The sequence below is a fragment of the Natrix helvetica genome (assembly GCF_964273705.1).
Source record: "Natrix helvetica genome assembly, chromosome: Z".
In the NCBI taxonomy this organism is placed as follows: Eukaryota; Metazoa; Chordata; class Lepidosauria; order Squamata; family Natricidae; genus Natrix; species Natrix helvetica.
Genome location: NC_138554.1, coordinates 20,294,009 through 20,315,330, shown reverse-complemented (window position 1 = coordinate 20,315,330; position 21,322 = coordinate 20,294,009). Strand labels below are relative to the sequence as shown.

The window sequence follows — 21,322 nt, the reverse complement described above, 5'->3', positions numbered from 1 at the left end:
GCTTCATTACATCCTTCCAAATGTGCTGCCATTTTGATGTCACTGCCATATGCTGTGGAATGATGCCACTGACCTGCCTAGAGCCCCATCCTCCAATTTTCCTCCACTGTAACAACTCTGTAAGGGAGGGCAAGAAAGAGAGGCCCAAGTCACTCAGGGTGATCATCTGCGGAATTTAAACCTGGTTCTCCAGAAACTCAATTCCATAACCCAGTGTTTTTCAACCTTGACCACTTTAAGATGTGTGGAGTTCAACTCCCAGAATTCCGCAGCCAACAACAGAATCTTACATTCCAGGAGCCTCACATCCTAGGGCAAAGTGTGGTTCAGAAACATGTACTATCTTCCTGGGAATCTGTAGCAATTCTCAGTCATCCAGGTCATGGTTATCTCAAAAATGCTTTTTCAGGAAGCAACTGGATTTTCTTGTTTTTCCTTTGAAGACATTTTGCTTCTCATCCAAGAAGCTTCTTCATCTCTAGATGGTGGGAAATGGAAGGATTTATATTCCTTGCAGACAGCTGGTCATCTTCATCCTTTCTAAGGGTCATTGAAGCACTTGGATGTTTATCTGTGTCCATAGGGTCACCTGAATAGTGCTCCTGGGTCCTGTAGTCTGCAACTTTTCGGGAACTCCGTTCATACCTACACCATTTGAAGGGTATTCATCACAAATTGCAGAGCTAAAAGTCTGTAGCTGAAATTACTGGTAGTCCTTGAAAAAAAATGACCTATAACAATTTCTTCATAATTACAACTGTTGCAAGCATCCACATAGTTGCATGATCAAAATTAAGATGTTTGTCAACTGGCATATGTTTATAACAATTGCAATGTCTGGGGTCATGTGATCACCTTTTGTGATCTTCTGACAGTCAGTGAGGAAACCAGATTCACTTAACTGTGTTACTAACTAGGGCAAAACTCACTTAACTGTTTTGCTTAGCAACAGAAATTTTGGTCTGAAATGTAAGTCAAGAACTACCTGTACAGAAACTTGAATAAATTTGAATAGAATAGAGCTGGAAGGGACCTTGGAGGTCTTCTAGTCCAGCCCGCTGCTCAAGCAGAACCTATATTATTTCAGATAAGTGGATGTCTAGTTTCTTCTTAAAAACCTCCAGTGATGGAGCACCCACAATTTCTGAAAGCAAGCTGTTCCACTAGTTAATTGTCCTCACTGTTAGGAAGTTTCTCCTTAATTCCAGGTTACTTCTCTCTTTGATTAGTTTACAACTATTGTTTCTTGTCCTGCCTTTAGGTGCTTTGAAGAATAATTTGACCCCCTCCTCTTTGCGACAACCCCTCCAATACTGGAATAATGCTATCATCATGATAGAATACTACTATTCTACTACTCTACTACTGTACTAGAATTACTGGAACATAATCATTTGCTATTTAGCTTCTGTAAGAATAGAATTGCCTCTGCCATTTGCTTCCACCAGTGATCTAACTTCTGTTATCTTGTTTTTGTGTACAACTCAGTGCCTGGTGCAGGGTATGTCATGGCCTGGCAGGGTTACATCAGGCAAATACCTGTGTTGCTAAGCGCTCCCCCCTCCCCCCTCCCTTGCTGCACTGCCAAAGGAAGGTCTGAACAAGGGGCCCCGGAATGGGGTACTAAGCAGATGTCTCTGAAGATATAAAAGGACACCATATCTTCCCCAAGGTATGGCCTTTTACTGCATGCTCTTTATTTGTATGTTGTGGAATGGTATACCCACCTCTTCTTTGTACAAATAAAAACTGTTGTTTTTTGCCAGCCTCTTCTTAGGTCTCTTTTTTGGCATTCTGGTGACTCAAGTACATTTTGGGACCTTACAATGTCCCTACATTGTACTTTACAATGACATTCCTAATTCTTCTTTTCTTTAGACTAGCCAAGCCCAAATCCTGCAGCCGTTCTTCATGTTTATATTCAAGCACTATAATACAATATTCAAGTACTCCTCACCTGCCTTATCAGCATTATCTCTTTTCTCTGTTCCCAGGATTGGCCATTTGGCCCCCTGTTGTGAAGGGCACAGATCAAAAGTGAGATAGTTCTTAGGCAGACATATCAAAGGTGTCAGTTTTACAGCTCTTTACAGCTCCATTCCGGGATAAATTCTATGCCCATAGATTGCAGATTGATAAGAGTTCAAATGGCAAGAATCACACGTTTTGACATTTGCCAGAAATTTTACAGACCCTAATGACAGCACCATAGGAAGTCAGTTGCATGGAACAAAAGGCATTTGCAGCATGCAAGCATATGCATTACAAATACAAGGCATAATATATGTGTGTTACAGAAAACAAATGTTTATATTAAAACCAACAAGTTTGTATCCTTATTACTATTCCCCTTCAATAATATATAATTAAGATCCAATTCCTCCCCACACCCCTTCGTTTTCTCCCATCGGCTCCAGCGTTTAAAATCTTATTTGAAAACAAGCTTTCACTTCCGTACATAGTCATCTGGGTCACAAATAGCAACGGAAACGAAAACGCCTTTCCAAAGAGTAAAGAGGTTTGGAAAGCACTGGCCCTTTAAATCTTCACTTTCTGGCCTCCCCTCAAATGGCGGCGCCCTAAACGGTGCCATCTGAATCTGCCTTATTCCAAAATGGCTACCGATTTTCGATGCGGTACCTTATTTTGATAGCCTGTTTTCTTGCCCACACTCAAAATGGTGGGCCCATTGACTTCAACACTACGTTGACCCGAACCGAGGGCAGTTACAACGTCTAGTTTCATTTCCCCCCCTGCTTCGGCCATTGGCCCGGAACTCACAACGTTCATCCTGTGAATAATAATAAAAAAACAGAGGCCTCTGGAGCCGAATCAGGCGCTGCCGGTTACGTCACCGAACGGTGCGCCCTTTAAAAAAGATGAGGGTGAGAGATATATTTTCACTGGTAGCCAGGAAATCAGTTTCGGGAGGGGGTGGTGGAATTAAATTGAAATGGGTTCTTTAAAGACTTTACTAGATTTTAAAACTATCCATTCTATCTCTAAAGACACGCCTCCTGAATCCCTAGCACCAAAAACGGACCCGCCCTTCCCGACCGCGTTCTTCGGCGCCACATAAAGACCTTGACGACAGATCAATCGTCGTTCCTGCCCTAAGTAATGATGGCGATTCTTGAGCCGCCACTTGAGTAAAGAAACAGGAAGCCATTGGCTGCGGCAGAAAACAAAGCCGGCCGCTATTGGACGGGCGGGATCCGGAGCAGGATCCGGCCGGGCCCAAGAGCTGATAGAGAAAAGAGCAGAGGGGGGAGAGGAGAAAGGGGTAACCTGAGGGATGGGACCGTGTTTCCTCCTCCCCCCCACCGACCCCCGTCCTCTGTTTCGCGACGCGACTGTTATCACTTCCTTGCGGGGGCTGGAGGTGAGATTCCCCCCCGTGGAGTATGGAGGGTGGGGGTCTGCCTGGCGGATGACCCGGGAGGAGTCCTTGGTGGGAACTGAAGGCAGCTGCTCCTGCTGTTTCGCTGGCAGCCGGGCATCCTCGGCTCGCTTCCTGGGTGACCGTCAAGCGTGGCTTCTATGCCGGGCGAAGGAGGGTGGGTGGGTGCGGGGTGCCCGGGTGGAAAGACCTACGAGATTGTGTGTGCGCATCCCTTCTAACATCTTCTTGGGTAGGATGGGGTGCCCAAAGGCTGCAAAAACGAACGTCGGGGCTTTGCCTGAGCCCCAGCCCCGTCTTTTTCAATTCAACTTGCCTACAGCCACGCTGGCTGGAATTCTGGGAATCGAGGTCCTCCCATGTTTAAAAGTTTTAAAACCAACAAACCACGACCCTTTCTGTGGGGACGTTATGGCAGTGCTGATATAGCCCGAGGTTGAAGCTGCTTCAAGCCTAGCCCTGAGTTACTATGCCTCCTTCTGTCTCCCCCCCCCCCTCCTCTTGCTTAATAAGAAGGTTTATTTATTTATTTAGTCAAACGTATTAGATAACATATATAAGGATAAACATGATTTTGGATACATGAAATGGATACGAAGAAAAGGGAATATTAGGACAGGGACGGTTGGTGCACTTATGCACGCCTCTTACAGACGTCTTAGGAATGGGGTGAAAATGGTTGGTAAAAACTGGTGCCAAGAGTCACACAAACACAACTGAGGGATTCTGAGTGTGTTATCCCAGCCAAGTGATTCAGAAAGTTAAGATTTGGGGTGGGGGGAGTGTCCGTTAGAGGAAGAATGGGATGGGAGAGACTTTGAACTGGCTGCTTCCTTGCTAAGTGGAAACTCTGTAGCAAAAAAATCAGGATGGACATTTCCTTAAATTATCATTGTAGCAAGATTGGCACTCTTTTGGCTTCGAATTTCAGCCTGGAGGGACTCATTGACATGAGTTATCTTGATTTCCATCCTGTCCCCTAATTTGGCCTTTGCTGTTTCTCCTACAAACACACAACTTTTCCAAACCCCCTTTTTTATCTATAATGAAGAAGTGGAAAGGTGAAAGTTTTCAGTTTAGTTAAGAAAAAGAGTGGGAAAATCAATGTTGTGTTTCTGCATGTAAGGGGGGAAAGTCTATTGTTCTAAGTTTTTTTTTTAAATTAAGGTCAACTATTTTTAAGGTGTTTTTTTTAAATAAAGGCCAAACTAGGAAAGTGTGTGAAAACTTTTCACTTCATAGGAATTTGTCATCTGCCAGCTTGGCGGGAATAGGCTGAGGTGAAAGAAACCTTGTCTTGGAAGTCTAAGGAACATGAAAGCTGCTGTACTATTTTGTGTTTTTTGAGTGGTGGTGATACAATTGACGTCCAGTTTTGGATTTTATCATGTAATAACTCAAATTGAGCTGCAAATGTTAGTCTGTCATGTATTGCTGTTGTTAAAAGATGTGGAGTGATGGAGGGAGGATATGATTTCTGTCCTGGTTTGATTGCTTTAATATAGTACAATGCTAGTATCCCACTATATAGGGCAGTCAGTTTGATGTAGTAGCTAAGGCAACAAACTACAAGCCACCAGGCTAGAAACCAGGTGATTGTGTGTTCTAGTCTATCCTACCCTCAAAGCGACGCTATAGAGCACTGCACACCAAGAAAATTAGACACAAGAACAGTTTTTCCCCAAATGCCATCACTCTGCTAAACAAATAATTCCCTCACCACTGTCAGACTATTCCATAATGCTGCATTACTATTACTATTAGTCTCTTCATCGTTCCTATTACCCATCTCCTACCCACTTATGACTGCACGACTGTAACTTTGTTCCTTGTATTCTTACAATTTATATTGATTGTTTCCTGATTGCTTATTTGTACCTTATGACTACCATTAAGTGCTGTACCTTATGATTTTTGATTAATGCATCTTGTGTTTTTATGTACCCTGAGAGCATCGGCACCAAAGACAAATTCCTTGTGTGTTCAGTCACACTTGGCCAATAAAGAATTCTATTCTATTCCTACTCCTATTCCTAATGCCATTCCATTCTATTCTGGCACAAGGCCAGCTGGATAATTTTGGCCTAGTCACTCTCTCAGCCCTAGAAAGTGGTCAGTGCTAAACCATTTTCAAAAACCTTGCCCAAAACACTGCTGAGACTTGTCCAGCCAGTCACCAAGAGTCCAAAACTGACTACACACACACACACGCACACACACTGTACAGAGGAATCTTCGGACATGCCGGGAAAACTTTTTTTTATCTCAGTTTTTCTTTATCCTGGAAAAGTGCTGTGGGAGGAACAATGGGTCTTAGTAGCATATGATTTAGATGATTGCTAATGATTCATAATTAGCTTCTCTGAGGCATAATCCCATTTCCTCACTTACCTCTGTTGTATTGTGCAGCACAATTTAGAACATTTCTTCCTCAACCTTGACAACTCCTAAGATGTGTGGGTTCCAGTTCCTAGAATTCCCTAGCCAGTCATACTGATTGAGGAATTCTGAGAGTTTAAGACCACACATCTAAAAATTACCAAGGTAGAGAACACTGGCTTAGAAGAATAACTATTTAAAATAGCAAACCTTTCAAAGGTGAGAGCAGGGTTTGCCATCCTCCTTAGAAAAGCACCCCCCACTACACACTTGATCTGCTGTTAAAAAAACAGGAAGTAACTTCCATTGAAGTGCAGCTTTGTGTAGAAATAGGCAATTTGTCAATAAAAATGAATTCCTCTTCTTTTTAGGATGCTCAGCTCTGTTAATAGTTTATGACAATAGACACTGGTGGATGGTGGAATACCTTTTAAATAAATGCATTTTGATTCCAAGATGGAAAAATGATTTTTAAAAAATTAAGCCTGATTAAAATTCCAAACTGAAGAAGGTGGGGAATGACACACCTAAGAGGCATAAGAGTTTGATTCTTTGTTTCTCAACATTGGCAAATTTGAGGTGTGTGGACTTTAACTCGCAGAATTCTGGGAATTGAAGTCCGCAAGTCTTAAAACCTGCCAAGATTAAAAAACAGTTTTTAATTATTTCCTTAATTAAATCCTTCCTAAAGAGGCTCTGTTATAGTAGTTTGGATGCCTTATGAACATGTCTTCAATTAGTAGCATATTAAGGGACTATTTCAAGTTCCTCAGTATTTTGACATTACTAAAGTTATTTAGTTTTGTAATGCGATCACTTTTTGCCGGTGTTTTCCTTTCTTTTTAGACTTCTGTAAATTGTTTTATATTTCCTTCAAAAATACTCAGTTCACTGCAATTAACTGAGCAGAATCCCTTTGGGGCACACCAACCCTCAAATTTGCTATTTTTTAACCATACAAAATCCATCTTTATAAAAATGTTGCATTTCCCAACTCTGCCATTATTCTTACCTTGATCTGGGGATATTTTAAAATGAAATATAGTTTTTCTCATTGCCAATTATTTCAAGATACAGAGGAGAATCTTTATGTACATATGCATGTGTTTTTTTTTAATGAAATAAGTAAACATTTATTCATTTGATTTCTCTCCCACCACAGAGAGGTGAGAAATGAGGTTCTGGTGGAGAAATGGGGGAGCTTTCCGATTCTTGACCTCCAAAAGGTGTTGGGTCTGAGTCCAGCCATGGAATGCTCCTCTAGTGGGGGTTGTTTACCATTGTCCACTTTTGAGAGGATAACCAGACGACGAAAAATCATATTCAGGTTAGAGATTGCCATGTTTTTTGTGCTGGGAATTCAAAGTGGGGAGAAGGAGGAGGAGGAGGAGGAATCAGGCTGTTGTTTTGAGAATCTCTCTGTATCCTTTTGCAGGCCTGCAGCTGAGGAGGAAGGGACCACTGCAGGTCTTCTGGAGCCCCTGGACAGAGGCAGAAACTCAGCCCCCTTAAGTGAGGATGAAAAGTGGTCACCCAAGAAGAGGCAGCGGCTCCAACAAGGCTCCCCGCCAAAGGCAGAAGAGGGCAGGGATCCTTGCAGTGGGATGGGAGAGACCCTGTGGCATGTGGCATCTCCCATGGAGAAGAAACAGCGAAAGGTGTTGGCTATTGATCTGGAAGACTTTTCCACAACCCAAGTGCCAGTAAGGATGCTGTAAAACCTGGAGTGAATGTTAAAAGGGATTTTCGGGATAGGCTACCAAATTGAATGGATGATGTATCTCCCAGGCTTTGTGTAGGCAGATGGCAATTCCCTCATTACTAGTTGAGACTGGGTGTTCTTAAGTTACAGGCCTGATGCCTAATTTTTTATTTGTTTGTTACTAAGCAGAGAATTTTTGATTTATCAAGCTTTTTTATGTGTAGAACCCTTTTCAAACTTGCAAGTTGTTTTTTTCTTTTTCTAACCATTTGTGGGCTGATGATGCTATACTATGACATGCATATTTGGGTTGAATTACTAACATTTCTAAGAGCTGATCTATGATGGTAGGGCAGAATTGAGATAGGAAAAAAGAAACTTCTTACAATTCTTGTCTCTAAAACTCTTCACAACACTTTTGTTCTGAAATTTAGACACTTGCACAGAACAAATGGGTAGATTTGATGCCCTTCACAGGCAAGAGTTTCTCGGAGTGCAGAAAATCGTTCAAGTGCAATGTTTTGTATAACTGAAACAGGAGAGTTAATCATATGATCTGTAGTTCTCTCTGTGTGATGATCCATGAAAGCAACACAGCCAGAGAGCAGGTCTAACTTCCCTTTATTATTCCACCTAAGCCCCCAAACTTCCTCACACTACAAGTCCTGGAGCAAAGCTGTCACAAGCACCTTCAACAGCCTCTAGTCCAGTAAGCAAGGTTAGCACACAGTAACCAAGATAAGAAATCCAGTCCAGCGCTGTGCATTTTATAACTGCACAGCAGTAAATCCAGTAGGGCAAAACAAGGAGTTCAGGAAGCAAAGAATCCAGGTAATTAGTCCAAAAAGCCAGACGGAATGCAAGGAATCCAGGAAGGTTCAAATGTCAGCACTCACCACTTCATGAATTCAGCGTTTGTTCCAGACAAATGCTCCTTAGGTCTCATTCCCCTGGTGTACCTTCTGAAGAGGGGTGGGGCACTCTCCTCCCTCATAAGTGGCTCAATCTACATTGTTCTCTCCTTCTTTCTTCTCTTTGTGCTTTTGGATCGGGGTGGTGGTGGTCCTTGTTCATCTCCTGGCTCTGGCTCTCCTGTTCCTGTCTCTCTCTACTTATGAGCTGCTCTAGTCCTGAACAGCTCTGGCTGGACTGGTTCTGCCCTTCCTCCGTTTCCTTCCAAGCCAACGGAGCGCCCCCCCCCCCCCGAGGTCGATTCAGCTCGTCTTCCCCCGCAGATTCAGGCTTCGTTAGCCTGTGGGATGAGGAAAATATGCTTTTTCTCTGACATTTACAGATGTTTGAAAGTTGGGTTGTCTCTCCCTCTGTCCAGGAGGTTCCACAAAGATGCTCCCTTTTACAAAGGCCTGCCTTGCTTCCTTCCAAAAAACTCCTCCCGGTCTCATTTGAGAATGAGACCAAAGTTTCCTGCTCAAGAAACAGACAGGATAGCACTGTGTGCAGGTGAGCAAGGATTCAGGAGACAAAAGTTTGATAGTGTGGTTTGTGGATGTCAGCAGCTACCTGTCTGTCTTGCTCCTTCAGATCCCTTCTGCCTAAGATAGGTTCTCGTCCTTGCAAAGAACCTCAGGAACAGTTGGCTCACATGTGCCAGAAGTTGGGGGACCAAAGTTTCTCCCCCCCTCGTTGCCGCGAGTCAAAGCGCTTGCAAGCCAAGAGGCAGCGCCTGCAGAATGGAGTCCCTCTTATAAATGGGAGAGAGGGGACACGGGCCACCCCAGAAGAGGAGGCTCATCGGCCAATTCCCGCTTTGGAGGATTGTCAGTTGACCCAAGCCCAGGTGAGTTTGCTGCGGGAAATCATTTGCACATGGGCAAACCTTTTGCAGGTTGGGGTCAGAGGGAAGGTGGTCCCATTTTGGTTCAGACCTCTTTTCTCGCCAGCAGGATGCTGATGTTGGCCAGGAGCTTCTGGAGAATTTTCCACCTCCCTGCAGGTGAGTGTTTCCACATTAGGATGGAGGCATGATTAAGCCATCCTTTTCCCTTCACCAGGATCATGGTTGTGCTGCAAACAGATCTTGAGAATAGTCTTCCTTAATGGGCCACTCCCCAGGTGTGTTAGCCTTCCAGGTACCGTGATTGCCAAATGCCATACTGATAGGACAGTTTCCCGAATGGAAGTCTACTTTATTTGGAATCTCTGGATTGGGGAGGGCTTAACATTTTTTATCCTTTAATGCCACTAGCTGGGCAAATTTCTAACTGATGCCCAGCTGGAGAAGGCTGTTCCAGAACATCATCAGACTGAAGAGCTAAAACGATTGCCCATCACTTCCCATTGTTTATGCTCTTGCTCAGGAGTGATCATCGAGAATTGCCTCATCTGTCATCAAGCATAAAAACGCCAGTGCCTTCAGAACTACATGACCTGGAGCATCACACAGGTTGGTGACGCGCTGAATTAAATAAAGGGGTTTGGATAGTGTGCAAAAAATGTTTATACCTAAACACTGATAGCAAAAGTGATCAACCTGTCTGTGGCCAAAGGTTGCACTTTGGGGAAAGGATCCTCAAAGAAATAATGCTAAAGTAAGCTGTTTGAGGGAATGGCAAAGGCAAGGAGGAATTCATGTCATGTAATACTGTTCCTGAACTTATTTAGAAAAGATGGGGATTTACATCGCCAAGGATTCTGGACCAATGTATTAGGCAGTATCAGTGGTAGGATTCAATTTTTTTTACTACCAGTTCTGTGGGTGTGGCTAGTTGGTCATGTGACTGGGTGGGCATGGCCAACTCGACGACATTCATATCGAGGGGCACCTCGCACACCCCGTCCTTGTCATGCTTGGCCTCAACATATCTATAGTTCTGTAAAAATGTTCACCTTTTTTGACTTTATTATCTGCATCTACATACTATAGATGTTCTCCCTCCCTCCCCCCTCCCTCTCCCTCTCCCTCTCTCTCTCTCTCCATTGTTTAACAACCAGTTCTATGCCCTAATACCTGGCTGTGTGGGCAGGTGCGTGACAGCACTCAGCCTGCTGCACCACTCTGCCAGTCAAAAAGTGGTGTGGGGGTTAATTACAAACTGTCGCCTTTGCTTTGTGACATCCTGACCCAGTGAGCAAGGGGTATGAACTGCACAGAAAATACACTTTTGTTTGGTTATGAAGAAATATCCTCAAAGTCAGATGTACAGTAAATGTAGACTAACTTTTAGTTACACACTTCCCCAGCAAACAGCAAATTTTGAAGCTCCAGATAAAGAGGATTCATTTTAGGATGAGTAACCACAGTTTCCATGTTGGAGGCTCCTAAAGGAATGCTGGGAAACTCTGTATTTTAAAGAACATTTGAGGAAGGGATGCAAAATAGCCCTTCTCTGTCTGAAGGCTCTAGAGACCTGGACCTGGACCAATCAAAATACTGGTAGTGAAGCCATTAGTATATGAAAATAAGACCAAACTCAACTCCCTTCTAATACTGATAATGTTACCTAGTTTGGTAATGAAACATCTACAAAAAAAAACCAAAAAAAAAAAAAACCATCAAGCTCAGAGAGCACCAAGGACCCCACAGTTCAACTTTGAGCTACAAATATTCTCTTCTATCAATAAACACTTTTTGGTTAGAGGGATTCAGAGCCTGCCTTACATGAGATGGCTCCCAGTGGAATTCACTCTAAATTTTGATGATTTCTCCAAATAAGGAATGTAGAATTATAATGAGGTATAATAATTAATACCTCAAAAAAGAAAAGAAAAAAGAAAGCTAAGGGGTAAACAAATAAAAAAAACAAATTTGAAAAAAGAAAAGGCTCTAGCAAGTTTTTATATTTGCTTGAGAGTGAGAAACCTTTTGCTAATGTTAGAATGAGCACTGAACAGCTAGTTTTGTCTTCTTGAAATCCATGTCACAGAATTCAATGTTTCAAAGGTATTCATATCATCTTAGCCATTTTTGACATAAGATTGCCAGATTTAAAAAAATCTATAATACTATAAGAAATAGTATTTCTTAATCTTGGTGACTTAAAATCCCCAGAATTCCCTAGCCTGCCATGGTTAAGAAACAATAGTGTAAAGGGAAGAACATTTTTTTTCTATCTTGACCTGTGATGAGAATGCCTCCTTTTCCCTTCAATTATTAATCTTGACACATGCTAGCATTACAGACACAAGTGTTGAAGAAAATGAAGGCGAATTACCATACCCTTGCAAATATTTAGCAATATTGCCGTGCATGAGAAAGAGACCAAGAAAAGAGGAACAGTGAAAAAAGGAAGGAAAAGATGAGGAAGAAAAAACGATGATGTCCTAAAGTACTTTTGACTTTGGGCCTTCTCATCGCTTGCAGCACTGTGTCTCTTTGGAAAGGATGTCATGTACTGATAGTCCTCGACTTGCGACCACAATTGGACCCAAAATTTCTCTTGCTAAACAAGATTTCTATGAAGTGAACTTTGCCCCATTTTACGACCTTTCTTGCCATTGTTGTTAAATGAATTACTGCAGTTGTTAAGTTCGTAACACGGTTGTTCAGTGAATCTGGCTTCCTCCATTGACTTTGCTCGTCAAGTCACAAAAGGGGATCACTCCGGACACTGCAACCGTCATAAATATGGGTCAATTGCCAAGCATCTGAATTTTGATCACATGACCATGGGAATGCTGCAACCTTTGTAAGTGTGAACAACCATCATATGTCACGCTTTTTCAGTGCTAATTTAACTTCCAAAGGGCCACTAAGCGAACTGTTGTAAGTCAAGGATTACCTGTACAGCAAAGCACTGTTTCTTTCAAGGCAAATTGACAATATGGTGACAGTTGGACACTTTGTGTTGATGATCCAGGCAGTTTTTTGGGCAAAAACATTATGTTCTGGTCATGGATCCAAGCTGCCTGAGGAGATGTCTCATCTCAATGGGATTGGCCTTATTATTATTATTTATTATTATTTATTTGATTTGTTAGCCGCTCCCTCTCCACAAGGGACTCGGGGCGGCGTACAATAAATAAAAGCACATATATATATTACACGGAGGAGGTAACAACAATTACAATACATAAAATAATAATAATTAAATTAGAAAATTAAAATACCCCAGTTTAAAATTACTGATTTAAAAAGACTGTCAGGAGGAATAAGATGAAACTATGCTTGAGCCAGGCCAGATAATTGGAAAAGGTGGGTCTTGAGTTTTGAACGGAAGGAGCGGAGATCGGAGATAATCCTAATATCGAGGGGGAGGTCATTCCAAAGGGCTGGGCTCATCACAGAGAAGGCCCTACTCCTGGGTGTCGCCCTCTGGCATTGTTTAGTGGATGGCACCCGGAGAAGTCCCTCTCTGTGAGAGCGGATTGGCCGTAGGGATGTATGGGGCAGGATGCGATCCCGAGCCTCACGTGCAGAAGGGGCATACTGTTGATCCCTTCGGCTGAGGAATTTTGGTTGGGGGGGGGGAGTTCAGGAGCAGAGCATTTCCTGCTGTGGCTTTCTCCCTTTGGAACATCGTGCCCTCAAGGTGGGACCTGCCACCACTTTCTCGGCCTTCTGGAAAGGGCTGAAGACTTGGCTCTGCCACCTGACTTGAGACTCAAATGGGCATAGGTTCCTTTTTGCCTAATGTTTTTTTGTTAATTTTAATGCTTTAAATTTAATTATTAATATTTTTAATGAACTAATTGTTTTCGATGGTGTTTTGTGACATTGGAAGCTGCCCAGAACCACAATGTGACAAGATGCATATAGTTGCATATACAAATTTAGCAAGTAAGTAATACACAAAAAAGTTTGCCACTACCTCCTGGCAGGATTTTCTTAAACTTTCAAATCTAGTAACTTCTCTGGCATGTTCTGGGGGTCAGGAGTCTCTCCTCTGAGCTGATATTGCTTAACTTCTGAATCAGCCTAAATCAGCCAACTTCTGCCACCTGCTAAGACAAGGGTTCCCTCTTCCTTAAATCCAAAGTAAGTTTTTTTTCCTGACCAACAACATTCTTCGAAAGATGCCGGCCAGAGAAATATTTTGAACTCTCCCTCTGTTGCTTTGAGATCATCAGCCCCCCCCACTCTGAGGTAGATGGCAGTTAAGAAGTACAGGTAGCCCTCAACTGACAACAGTTTGCCTAGTGGCCATTCAAAGTTTCAATGGCACTGAAAAAAAGTGACTTATGACCATTTTTCACACTTATGACTGTAGCAGCACTCCCCATGGTTATGCGATTTACATTCAGATGCTTGACAACTGTTTATAAATAAATCATTGCATAGCTGTGTTTGAACATCTCGTGTCAATGGCCCCCAAGATACCACCTGTGTAACAGCCATATCTTTCCCCTTCCATCAGGTCCGTCCTCTGAAACATCCAGTCCTACCTCGGCTTCGACCCTCTTGCGTCCGTCCCTGGTCCCGCGTTTCAGGCCCTGGGGCTTGGCCCCAGTCTTCCAAACCATGCGTTCGAAACTGGAAGCCTTTGCCGACATCTTCCTCAGCCCGTCCAAACCATCCCTGCCGCCCGTCGAAAGATCTCCGTCCCCATCACCGTGTCCTCCAGCAAATGGGGACAAAGCGACAACAGCTCCGCCGGCCACCCCTCGCCCGGGAGTCAAAATCGAGGTGAAAATTGCCATTTCTGAACCACGTCCCCGCAAGAGGAGTTCTTGCCACGAAGAAGAGAGAGAAGAAGCTGACCACCTGGTGGTGAGCGGGAGGCCCCCCATCCGCCAGTGGCGCTTGAGCCAAGGAGAGCCGGCTCCGCAGCCCCAACTTGGACGTAGCTACTCCTGCCCTGATTTTCCTAGAGCCTGTTCTTGGCAAAGCGTCTCTTCGGTGCTTTCTCCCTTGTTGCAGCTGCGGCAACGCCGACACACGGTTTGCAGTCTGGAAGTATCTCGAGAACTGGACCGTCCCACGCTGCCCTGCCTGCGTAAGGAAGTGTACCCCTTCAGCAGCCCCCCTGCCCGCCTCATGCCACGACCCTTGGTTCACACTACCTACTGTGATCCTTCCTCCTATTCTTCCCTGGCACCATCCTGCTGTCATGAACCTGACCCAGCGCATCCCAGGTAATAACTTTCCCTTCCCTGTTCCCCAAAGACGTATGTTATTCCCCCTCAAAGAACATCAGCTCCGCACCCAACAATGTGAGGGTGATCCTGAAGGCACCGGCATAGGCTTAGTTTCCTGGCTGCTCCATGAAAGGAAAGGAAGGGTGAGAAAGGAACAGATTTTTGATCCCTCTCTGTCGAAAGGCTGGATCTATTTACAGGTGTAATCCTCAACCTTTCCAGCTTGTTGATGGGGGGAATGGTTATGCGCAAGTGGCAGGTGAGCCCACGAGGGTCCATTTGTACGAGTGCTGGGCGCACACCCCTGCTGCTTGCACAAATGGAGCTGCTGCTCTGCTGCTTCTGTGGCCAAGTTCTAAACAGGCCACGGCCCAGTAGTGGGCTGAGGCCTTGGGGGATGGGTACCCCTGTTTTACTTTGGGAGATTTTGGGTCACATGTTCTTGGACTCCCATTCCCAGCCAGCATGAACCTGGAATGAAGAGGGTGTTCAGGGGGTGTTGTAGTCTTCGACTTACAACAGTTCATTTAGTGAGCAAAGTTACAACGGCATTGAAAAAAGTGACTTCTGACCATTTTTCACACTTATGGCCATTGCACCATCCCTGTGGTCATGTGATCAAAATTCAGATGTTTCATATTTATGACGGTTGCAGTGTCCCGGGGTCATGTGATCACCTTATGCGACCTTCTGACAAGCAAAGTCAACAGGGAAGCCAGATTCACTTAACAGCCGTGTCATTAACAAATTTGGCAAGAAAGGTTGCAAAATGAGGCAAAACCTGTTTTAACAACTGTCTCACTTAGCAACAGAAATTTTGGTCTCCATTTTGGTCGTTCATCGAGGACTACTATAATCCAAGAGTATGTTGGTGGCCATTGTCTGCTGCTTAAGACTTTGAGCAAGAGTATTCAAAAGCTGTTTTTTAAGATCATGGTTACACCAGGCCATGTTCCCCCTGAGATCTATTTCTCTGTAAGGCACAGTTGCGTGTCCAATTCTTAACTAGTTCTGGAATCTGCAGAGGGGGAGTCCATCACTTTTTTTGTTGTTTTTTTCCACCTTTCCTCCAACTCCTGTGTTGTGCTGCATAGGTCTTCCTGTTCAGTCAGCTCGCTTTCTTTTTCCTACAAGAAGTGTTGGATTACAGACCTCCTGGTTGTACATGCGGAGAATGCGGGATGTTTGCAATTGTGACACATCTGGAAATTTAGGGGGAAAAGAATTGGGCAGAGACTGAATTTAAGTTCTTTTCCTGTTCTGTCCTCTCTGAACCAATGAGCAGATGTCTCCAACATGTGGAGTCTCTTTGATCTGTATGTGATTTGTTTCCTTTGCCCTTTCAGGAAGGCCTCCCTCTCCCCAGATGGTGGGCAAAAGGTACCTGCGGTTGGCCTAGACATGGTTGCATCAGAGCAGTTGATGCTTTCCGAAGATGAGATGAAGGTCAGTCACTGTTTGATGTAGGGCCTAACAGAGGAAGTGTTGCGAGTGAGGGGTGGGGTTGGATTAAGACAAACCCTGCCTCTCTATAGGGCTTGCCTTCCCCATCATGTCCATGCTTATCCCCGCTTAATTTCCCTAAAACCTGCAGGGGTCCCAAGAGAACACATTAGAAAAGGTGTCCTGCATAGGAATCCGCAAGACGCCAGCCAGGCATCAAGCCAATCTCACCCCCATGGGGCTTCCCCGTCCAGTCAGGTGAGAGCATGCCTTAAACAAATTGGGAGCCCCAAATGAAAATGCTTCTGCAGGAGGGTGCGAAAGGGCTTCCAGATTGCCCAATAGTGGTCAGAGAACCTAGGATCCAGATTCTCCGTGATTCCAAGCTAGAAAAGGGACAGTAGGTAAGCAGAAAGGGCTAGGCCTTTCCCAGGGTTAAAGCGCTGCTGCTGGGTCATTTGGTTTTCAATCGCATTGGAACAAATCTAGGATTTGTACCTTCTGGTGGTGGGTCAGAGATCAACTTCTTTGGAGAACAGGGATTAAAGAGGAGGGCATTCTGGAACCTCACGCCTGGAACATTTTCCAAAGATGTTGTGGACAATGTGACCCACTGGACAGTTCTGTCAAGATCTAATGAAATGGCAGGCTAAGAAACTTGTCTGAAAAAATGAGCAGAATGTTACCCTATACACTGTAAGAAAATGCTTTATTATTCTGCAGAACAATTATCCCATCTCACAGATATTTTTCCCTTACTGGCCGAGTTATTCCAAGGTAATATGTTCCCTTTCTCTCTTTTCTCAGGCTGAACAAGAAGGTGTTCAGTCTGGAGGAGATCTACACGAACAAGAACTACCACACACCTACGGAGAAGAGGTGAGAAGCCCCGCTAATGGCTGTTGTATAGGGCTTGGTCCAGGTTGGCCAGGCTGATACATGGTGGAGTCACAAGGTGGTGGGACCTGACCATCTGTACACCCTGGTTTATGGCTCAGCAGCTTTGTGAAACCAATTATGAATTCTGCAGACCATAGTTAAGCAAACCACCAATACATAGTCTGTGTTCAATCTAGAACTCAGCCAAGTAGAGTCAGCACACTTGAAAAAGAAATGCTTTGATAGTTTCTACCCGAAGATTTCCTGGCTATATTGGGTAGGAAGGTTGAGACAAATTATTTGGAGGGCACTCTGTGGAAGAAAGCTAATGCATATAAAAGTACTAGAGTAGAGGTTCTCCACCCTTTCTTCACCACGAAGCCCCTTAAAATACATTTTGTGGCCACAGACCCTCAAGATGTAATTCAAGATTTGAATCATAATATTTCTTCAAGCCTTCCCGCATCCCCTGGGGTAATATCGCTGTCCCCCCAGGAATCCACGAACCACAGATTGAGAATCACTGTACTAGACTAGGTAGAAGACAATTGCTTTGGAGTAGTAGTATTGAAAGAGCACAAGCACAGTATCAGTGATTTGTTGCTTTAGCACAGTGTTTCTCAACCTCAGCAATTTTAACATGCGTGGACTTTGAATTCCCAGAAATCCCTCAGCCAGCGTGATTGAAGCCCACATTCCTTTAATTCCAGAATGCTGGCTGAGGAAATTCTGGGAGCTGAAATCCACACATCTTGAAAAATTGCTGAGTTTGAGAAAACTGCCTTAGCATTTGCTCCCTGTTGAGGAAGCAACGGGCAAGTTAACGTTGATTGCGTTGGACTCAAGTGCACCATTGAACCACACCCACCTAACTGACGGGCCACAGAGGGCTTACGGAATTCATCATTGAACGACTATTCCGGTTCAGGCTCATCTCATGCTTCCCATTTACTGCTGTCATGCAGAATTTATGTGGTATTCTCTATAACAGGAGTTCCCCACCCCTGGTCTGCAGACCCCTGGGGGAACGCAGTGTTGTCCTGGGGGTCTGCAAAGGCATGAATTAATGTTATTTAAATCTGGTGATGCAGGTAAGTATGTATACATATAGCATGTGTATATGTGTGTTATATATGCATTTCGGTGGATATACGCTCTTGAGAGCAGGCAACAGAATTCATTTTTCATTTCGTTTTTAATGTGGACCAGTGTGCTCGCAGTAAAAAAAACACAATAAAAGTTATCTTGAGTTACGTCTTGGTGGTCCGTGTCCATGGTGGTCTTGGTGGTCCGTGGCCACAAAAGGTATTTAAAGGGAGTCCATGGTGAAGAGAATGTGGAAGAACCACTGTACTATAATAAATCACCTGTTGCCCCCTTTAGAATTCTCACATCCTGGGGGTGGGTCAAGCAGTTCTTTAACAAGCAAGCAGTGAATACAAAAGGCTCTGCATTCAAAAAGGAACCATAGATATTTTGCTATAGAGGTGTTTTACGTTTTTCTTGGGCTCGCATTTTATACCCTTTCCTCTTTTCTTTCACTCTTGACCTTTTGGGCACCCATTAAGAAGATGGCTAAAATTGTCTGATGACATCACAGTTCTGTGCCTTGCTTACATCCAGAGCATGCTCTGCACTTAATGATTGCCTGAACACTGGCATCGCTTTCCCCCCTGCTGCTAAATATTGGGAGCGAAGAGGAATTAGATCTGTCCTCCTTTTAGCCGGTTTGATAGCTACGAGCCTAAGGCTGGTCTCCCTGTTAAGGAACCTCAGAGACAGCTTCTGCTTTTTAAATTTGGTGTCCCATCTCCTTTTTCTCCTTGCAGATCATTTGAGACCATATTTGAGGTACCACTGGAACGCAAGGGAACCCTTGTCTTCACCAGCCAACGCAAGCTGAGGAGGGCAATTAAGTTCCAGGAAGTGGGCCTTCCCCGCAAGCAACGCAAACTCCACCTCCGGAAGGGACTTAGGGCAAAGGGAAAACGTGCCCAGCCCCAGTCCGCTAATGTGGAGGAGATGCTACAGCAAAAACTGGCTGAACTGGATGACCTGTCGGAGGAGGAAGAGTGTTGAGCGCCATCTACAGAAAAATATCTATAAGAGCCCTTTCCTTCCCATCTTTTTTCCCTTTCCCCAGAGCAGTTATTTCTCAAACTACTCGTGAATTGTCTAATATTTTTCCCCAAGCACCAAGTCACCCTGAGCACTCCCTGGGCCTCTTTATTCTCCGTGTCATCCCGACCTCTTGATCTCCAGTGACAGATGTTTCATCATCCAGGGATCCTAGGTTGTCCTCCAAACCACAGACAGTGTTCTTACGAAGGTGGGGCTGGATGTCACCCTGCAGTCTCCCTCAGCTGCCTCCTTGCCTGACGTTTTATTGTGCCAGTCCCCTTTTCTTTTGGCTCACCAGTCGGAAAAACTGGATGAGGTCCCAAAATTGGTGTTGTCCGTTCCTCGCGTTCTGCTTCCAACGCACAATCAGACTCTCAGTGCCTGAATTAAGAAGAGGATGTGAATCGTCTAGTCCAGATTTAGGACCTCAAGGGATGTATCCAACTAGGTGGAGATCAAGTTACTCCTCTTCTGTAGCTGCCATCTTGACTAACCCAGAAAATCCATTGATCACAAAGGAATGATAGGAGAGAAAGAGCAAAACAGACATAAACGGAGCGGGGGAGGGGGGAATGGAAGGGAAGACGTTTCAAGCAGCTCAGAAAGAAGCTGTCTCAGAAAGGATTGTTAAAATATGAATGGCTGTGAATTCTGCTTCAGTATGAATAGACTTACTGGGGTTATATTTCTGTTAGGCATGGTGGGGTGGGATGGGGTGGGGGAGTTGATTGCATTTTTGTATTAATCTATATTTCTAATAAACTTTTCTGCTTTGGAGCAAAAAAAAAAAATAGTTGTTCTTTTTCAGTTATTCCTCTCCTGATCTTGTTTACGAGGATGCCGAAAACAGCTCAGAGGTAAATGCCTATGGAGATTCTCAGTCATCCAGCTCATGGTTGCCTCAAAGGTGCTTTTCCAAAAGGGAACTGGTAAATGTTTTTTTCCCACCCTGCACCATCTAGCCAGAACTGATGAAGCTTCTTGGATGAGAAGCAAAACCTCTTCTTCAAGGGAAAAAACAGTCCAGTTGCCTTTCAAAAAAGCACCTTTGAGACAGCTCATAGGTACATTTCGAGGCCAGTGTTCCCTCCAGGTCTAGCAAACTGAAGATGCTATGATGGATCTACTTCATTTGATGTCACAGGGCCAAGTCTTTGTGATTGACTTTCCCTGAAGCTTTGATTTCAAGAAACAAATAGTGAAAACTAACTAGTATTCTTAATCTCTTGTTTCATGCTTGGTGCCGCAGCTTTCAACTAATAACAAGAGATCTTTTTTTTTCCTGTTGGAAAAAAAAAATCCCCTAAATACATTTGGTTGCCTTCCCTGTTGCTCTGTGCTTCTATTTACAAGTATTATCAAAATGTATTCGTACAATAAATTAAAGACTTAAACAATGCTCTATACCACTTGCAATAACAGAAAAACAGCGAATGTATTGTCAAGTGATGATATTTCCCCAAATTTAAGAATGGTTCCTTTTGGATGCCCTCAGTCTGAAGGGATGCATGTCTGTGATTTCATTGCATGTTCCTGGATCCAGCTTCAAGCTACATTCGTCCCCGTTCCTATGGAAGGAAGTCAATCTGTTAAGAAGTACAAATGGCTTTTCCATTCTCTCCATAATTCTGGGCTACTTTATCTGCAAGAGTTAATTTTTCCCAGCTATCTGTGTTGCTCTTTAGATCAGTGTTTCTGAACCTCAACAGTTTCAAGCTGTGTGGTTTCAATTTCAGTTTCAATTTTTTCACTGTGGGATATGTTGGTATTTGGTGAACCTATTTTTCCTTGCACCTACACAAGAAGCCACATGCTCTAAAACCATAACAGAGCAACTCACCTGCCTAACAGTACAAGATCATATTTTCTTTTCACATTTTCCATTCTTTGCTATTCAAAAAGTATTTTATATGGCTGTGGCTGAACAGTTCGATTCTTGTTCCATCAGTTCAAAGTACAGTGTTCCAAACTATTTCAGGTTTATTACGTTTTTTCTTTTACATACTTTCAGTCCGGGTTTATTAAACTCTGTTCTGTGAAACTAGGGTTATGTAAAGACATGATGTTCCATGAGTGATTAAAGTTGTTAAAATGTTATTCAAATGCATTCTTGATCAGGGATTTTATTTTTTAGAAAATATGTTTAAAATTTCTGTTCCTGACGACAGTTGTTAGGAGGCCACAGATATGGTTTTCTTCTGACAATTGTTCTACACAGATTGTTGAATAAGTCAGTGTTTTTCAATTTTAACATCTTAAGAATTGTAGCCTTCCACTTCCAAAATTCTGGGAGTTGAAGGCTACATATTAAAATTGTGAAGGCTGAGAAATACTAGAACAAGCAACACTGAATATCGGACTGG

At 43.7% G+C, this 21,322-nt stretch overlaps 1 protein-coding gene across 7 annotated transcripts; it reads left to right on the top strand.

Moving 5' to 3' along the window:
* Positions 1-2,740: 2,740 nt before the first annotated feature.
* On the top strand, positions 2,741-19,689 carry PRR14 (proline rich 14). Of its 7 annotated transcripts, none has more exons than XM_081932843.1 (13): positions 2,759-2,885; positions 3,009-3,382; positions 6,942-7,106; positions 7,215-7,482; positions 8,812-8,942; positions 9,024-9,279; positions 9,383-9,435; positions 9,800-9,885; positions 13,796-14,513; positions 15,863-15,962; positions 16,111-16,217; positions 16,767-16,838; positions 18,668-19,689. In XM_081932843.1, the coding sequence occupies exons 3-13, from the start codon at positions 7,027-7,029 to the stop codon at positions 18,915-18,917; spliced, it is 2,121 nt and encodes a 706-aa protein (XP_081788969.1). In that variant the 5' UTR covers positions 2,759-2,885; positions 3,009-3,382; positions 6,942-7,026; the 3' UTR covers positions 18,918-19,689. The 7 variants fall into 7 exon arrangements, with proteins under 7 accessions (XP_081788971.1, XP_081788969.1, XP_081788970.1 ...); XM_081932847.1 differs by lacking the exons at positions 2,759-2,885; positions 3,009-3,382 and adding an exon at positions 3,896-3,916 and having other exon boundaries at positions 13,796-14,148; positions 14,299-14,513; XM_081932845.1 differs by lacking the exon at positions 3,009-3,382 and having other exon boundaries at positions 2,741-2,885.
* The last annotated feature ends 1,633 nt before the right edge of the window (positions 19,690-21,322 follow it).

What these genes read in the sequence shown, in the direction of transcription:
- PRR14 (XM_081932841.1), top strand. Translation starts at nt 3,870, where the DNA reads ATGCCTCCTTCTGTCTCCCCCCCCCCCTCCTCTTGCTTAATAAGAAG. An exon ending in CGACGAAAAATCATATTCAG is followed by an intron (nt 7,107 to 7,214) that starts GTTAGAGATTGC and finishes ATCCTTTTGCAG; the next exon opens with GCCTGCAGCTGAGGAGGAAG. An exon ending in TGACCTGGAGCATCACACAG is followed by an intron (nt 9,886 to 13,795) that starts GTTGGTGACGCG and finishes CCCTTCCATCAG; the next exon opens with GTCCGTCCTCTGAAACATCC.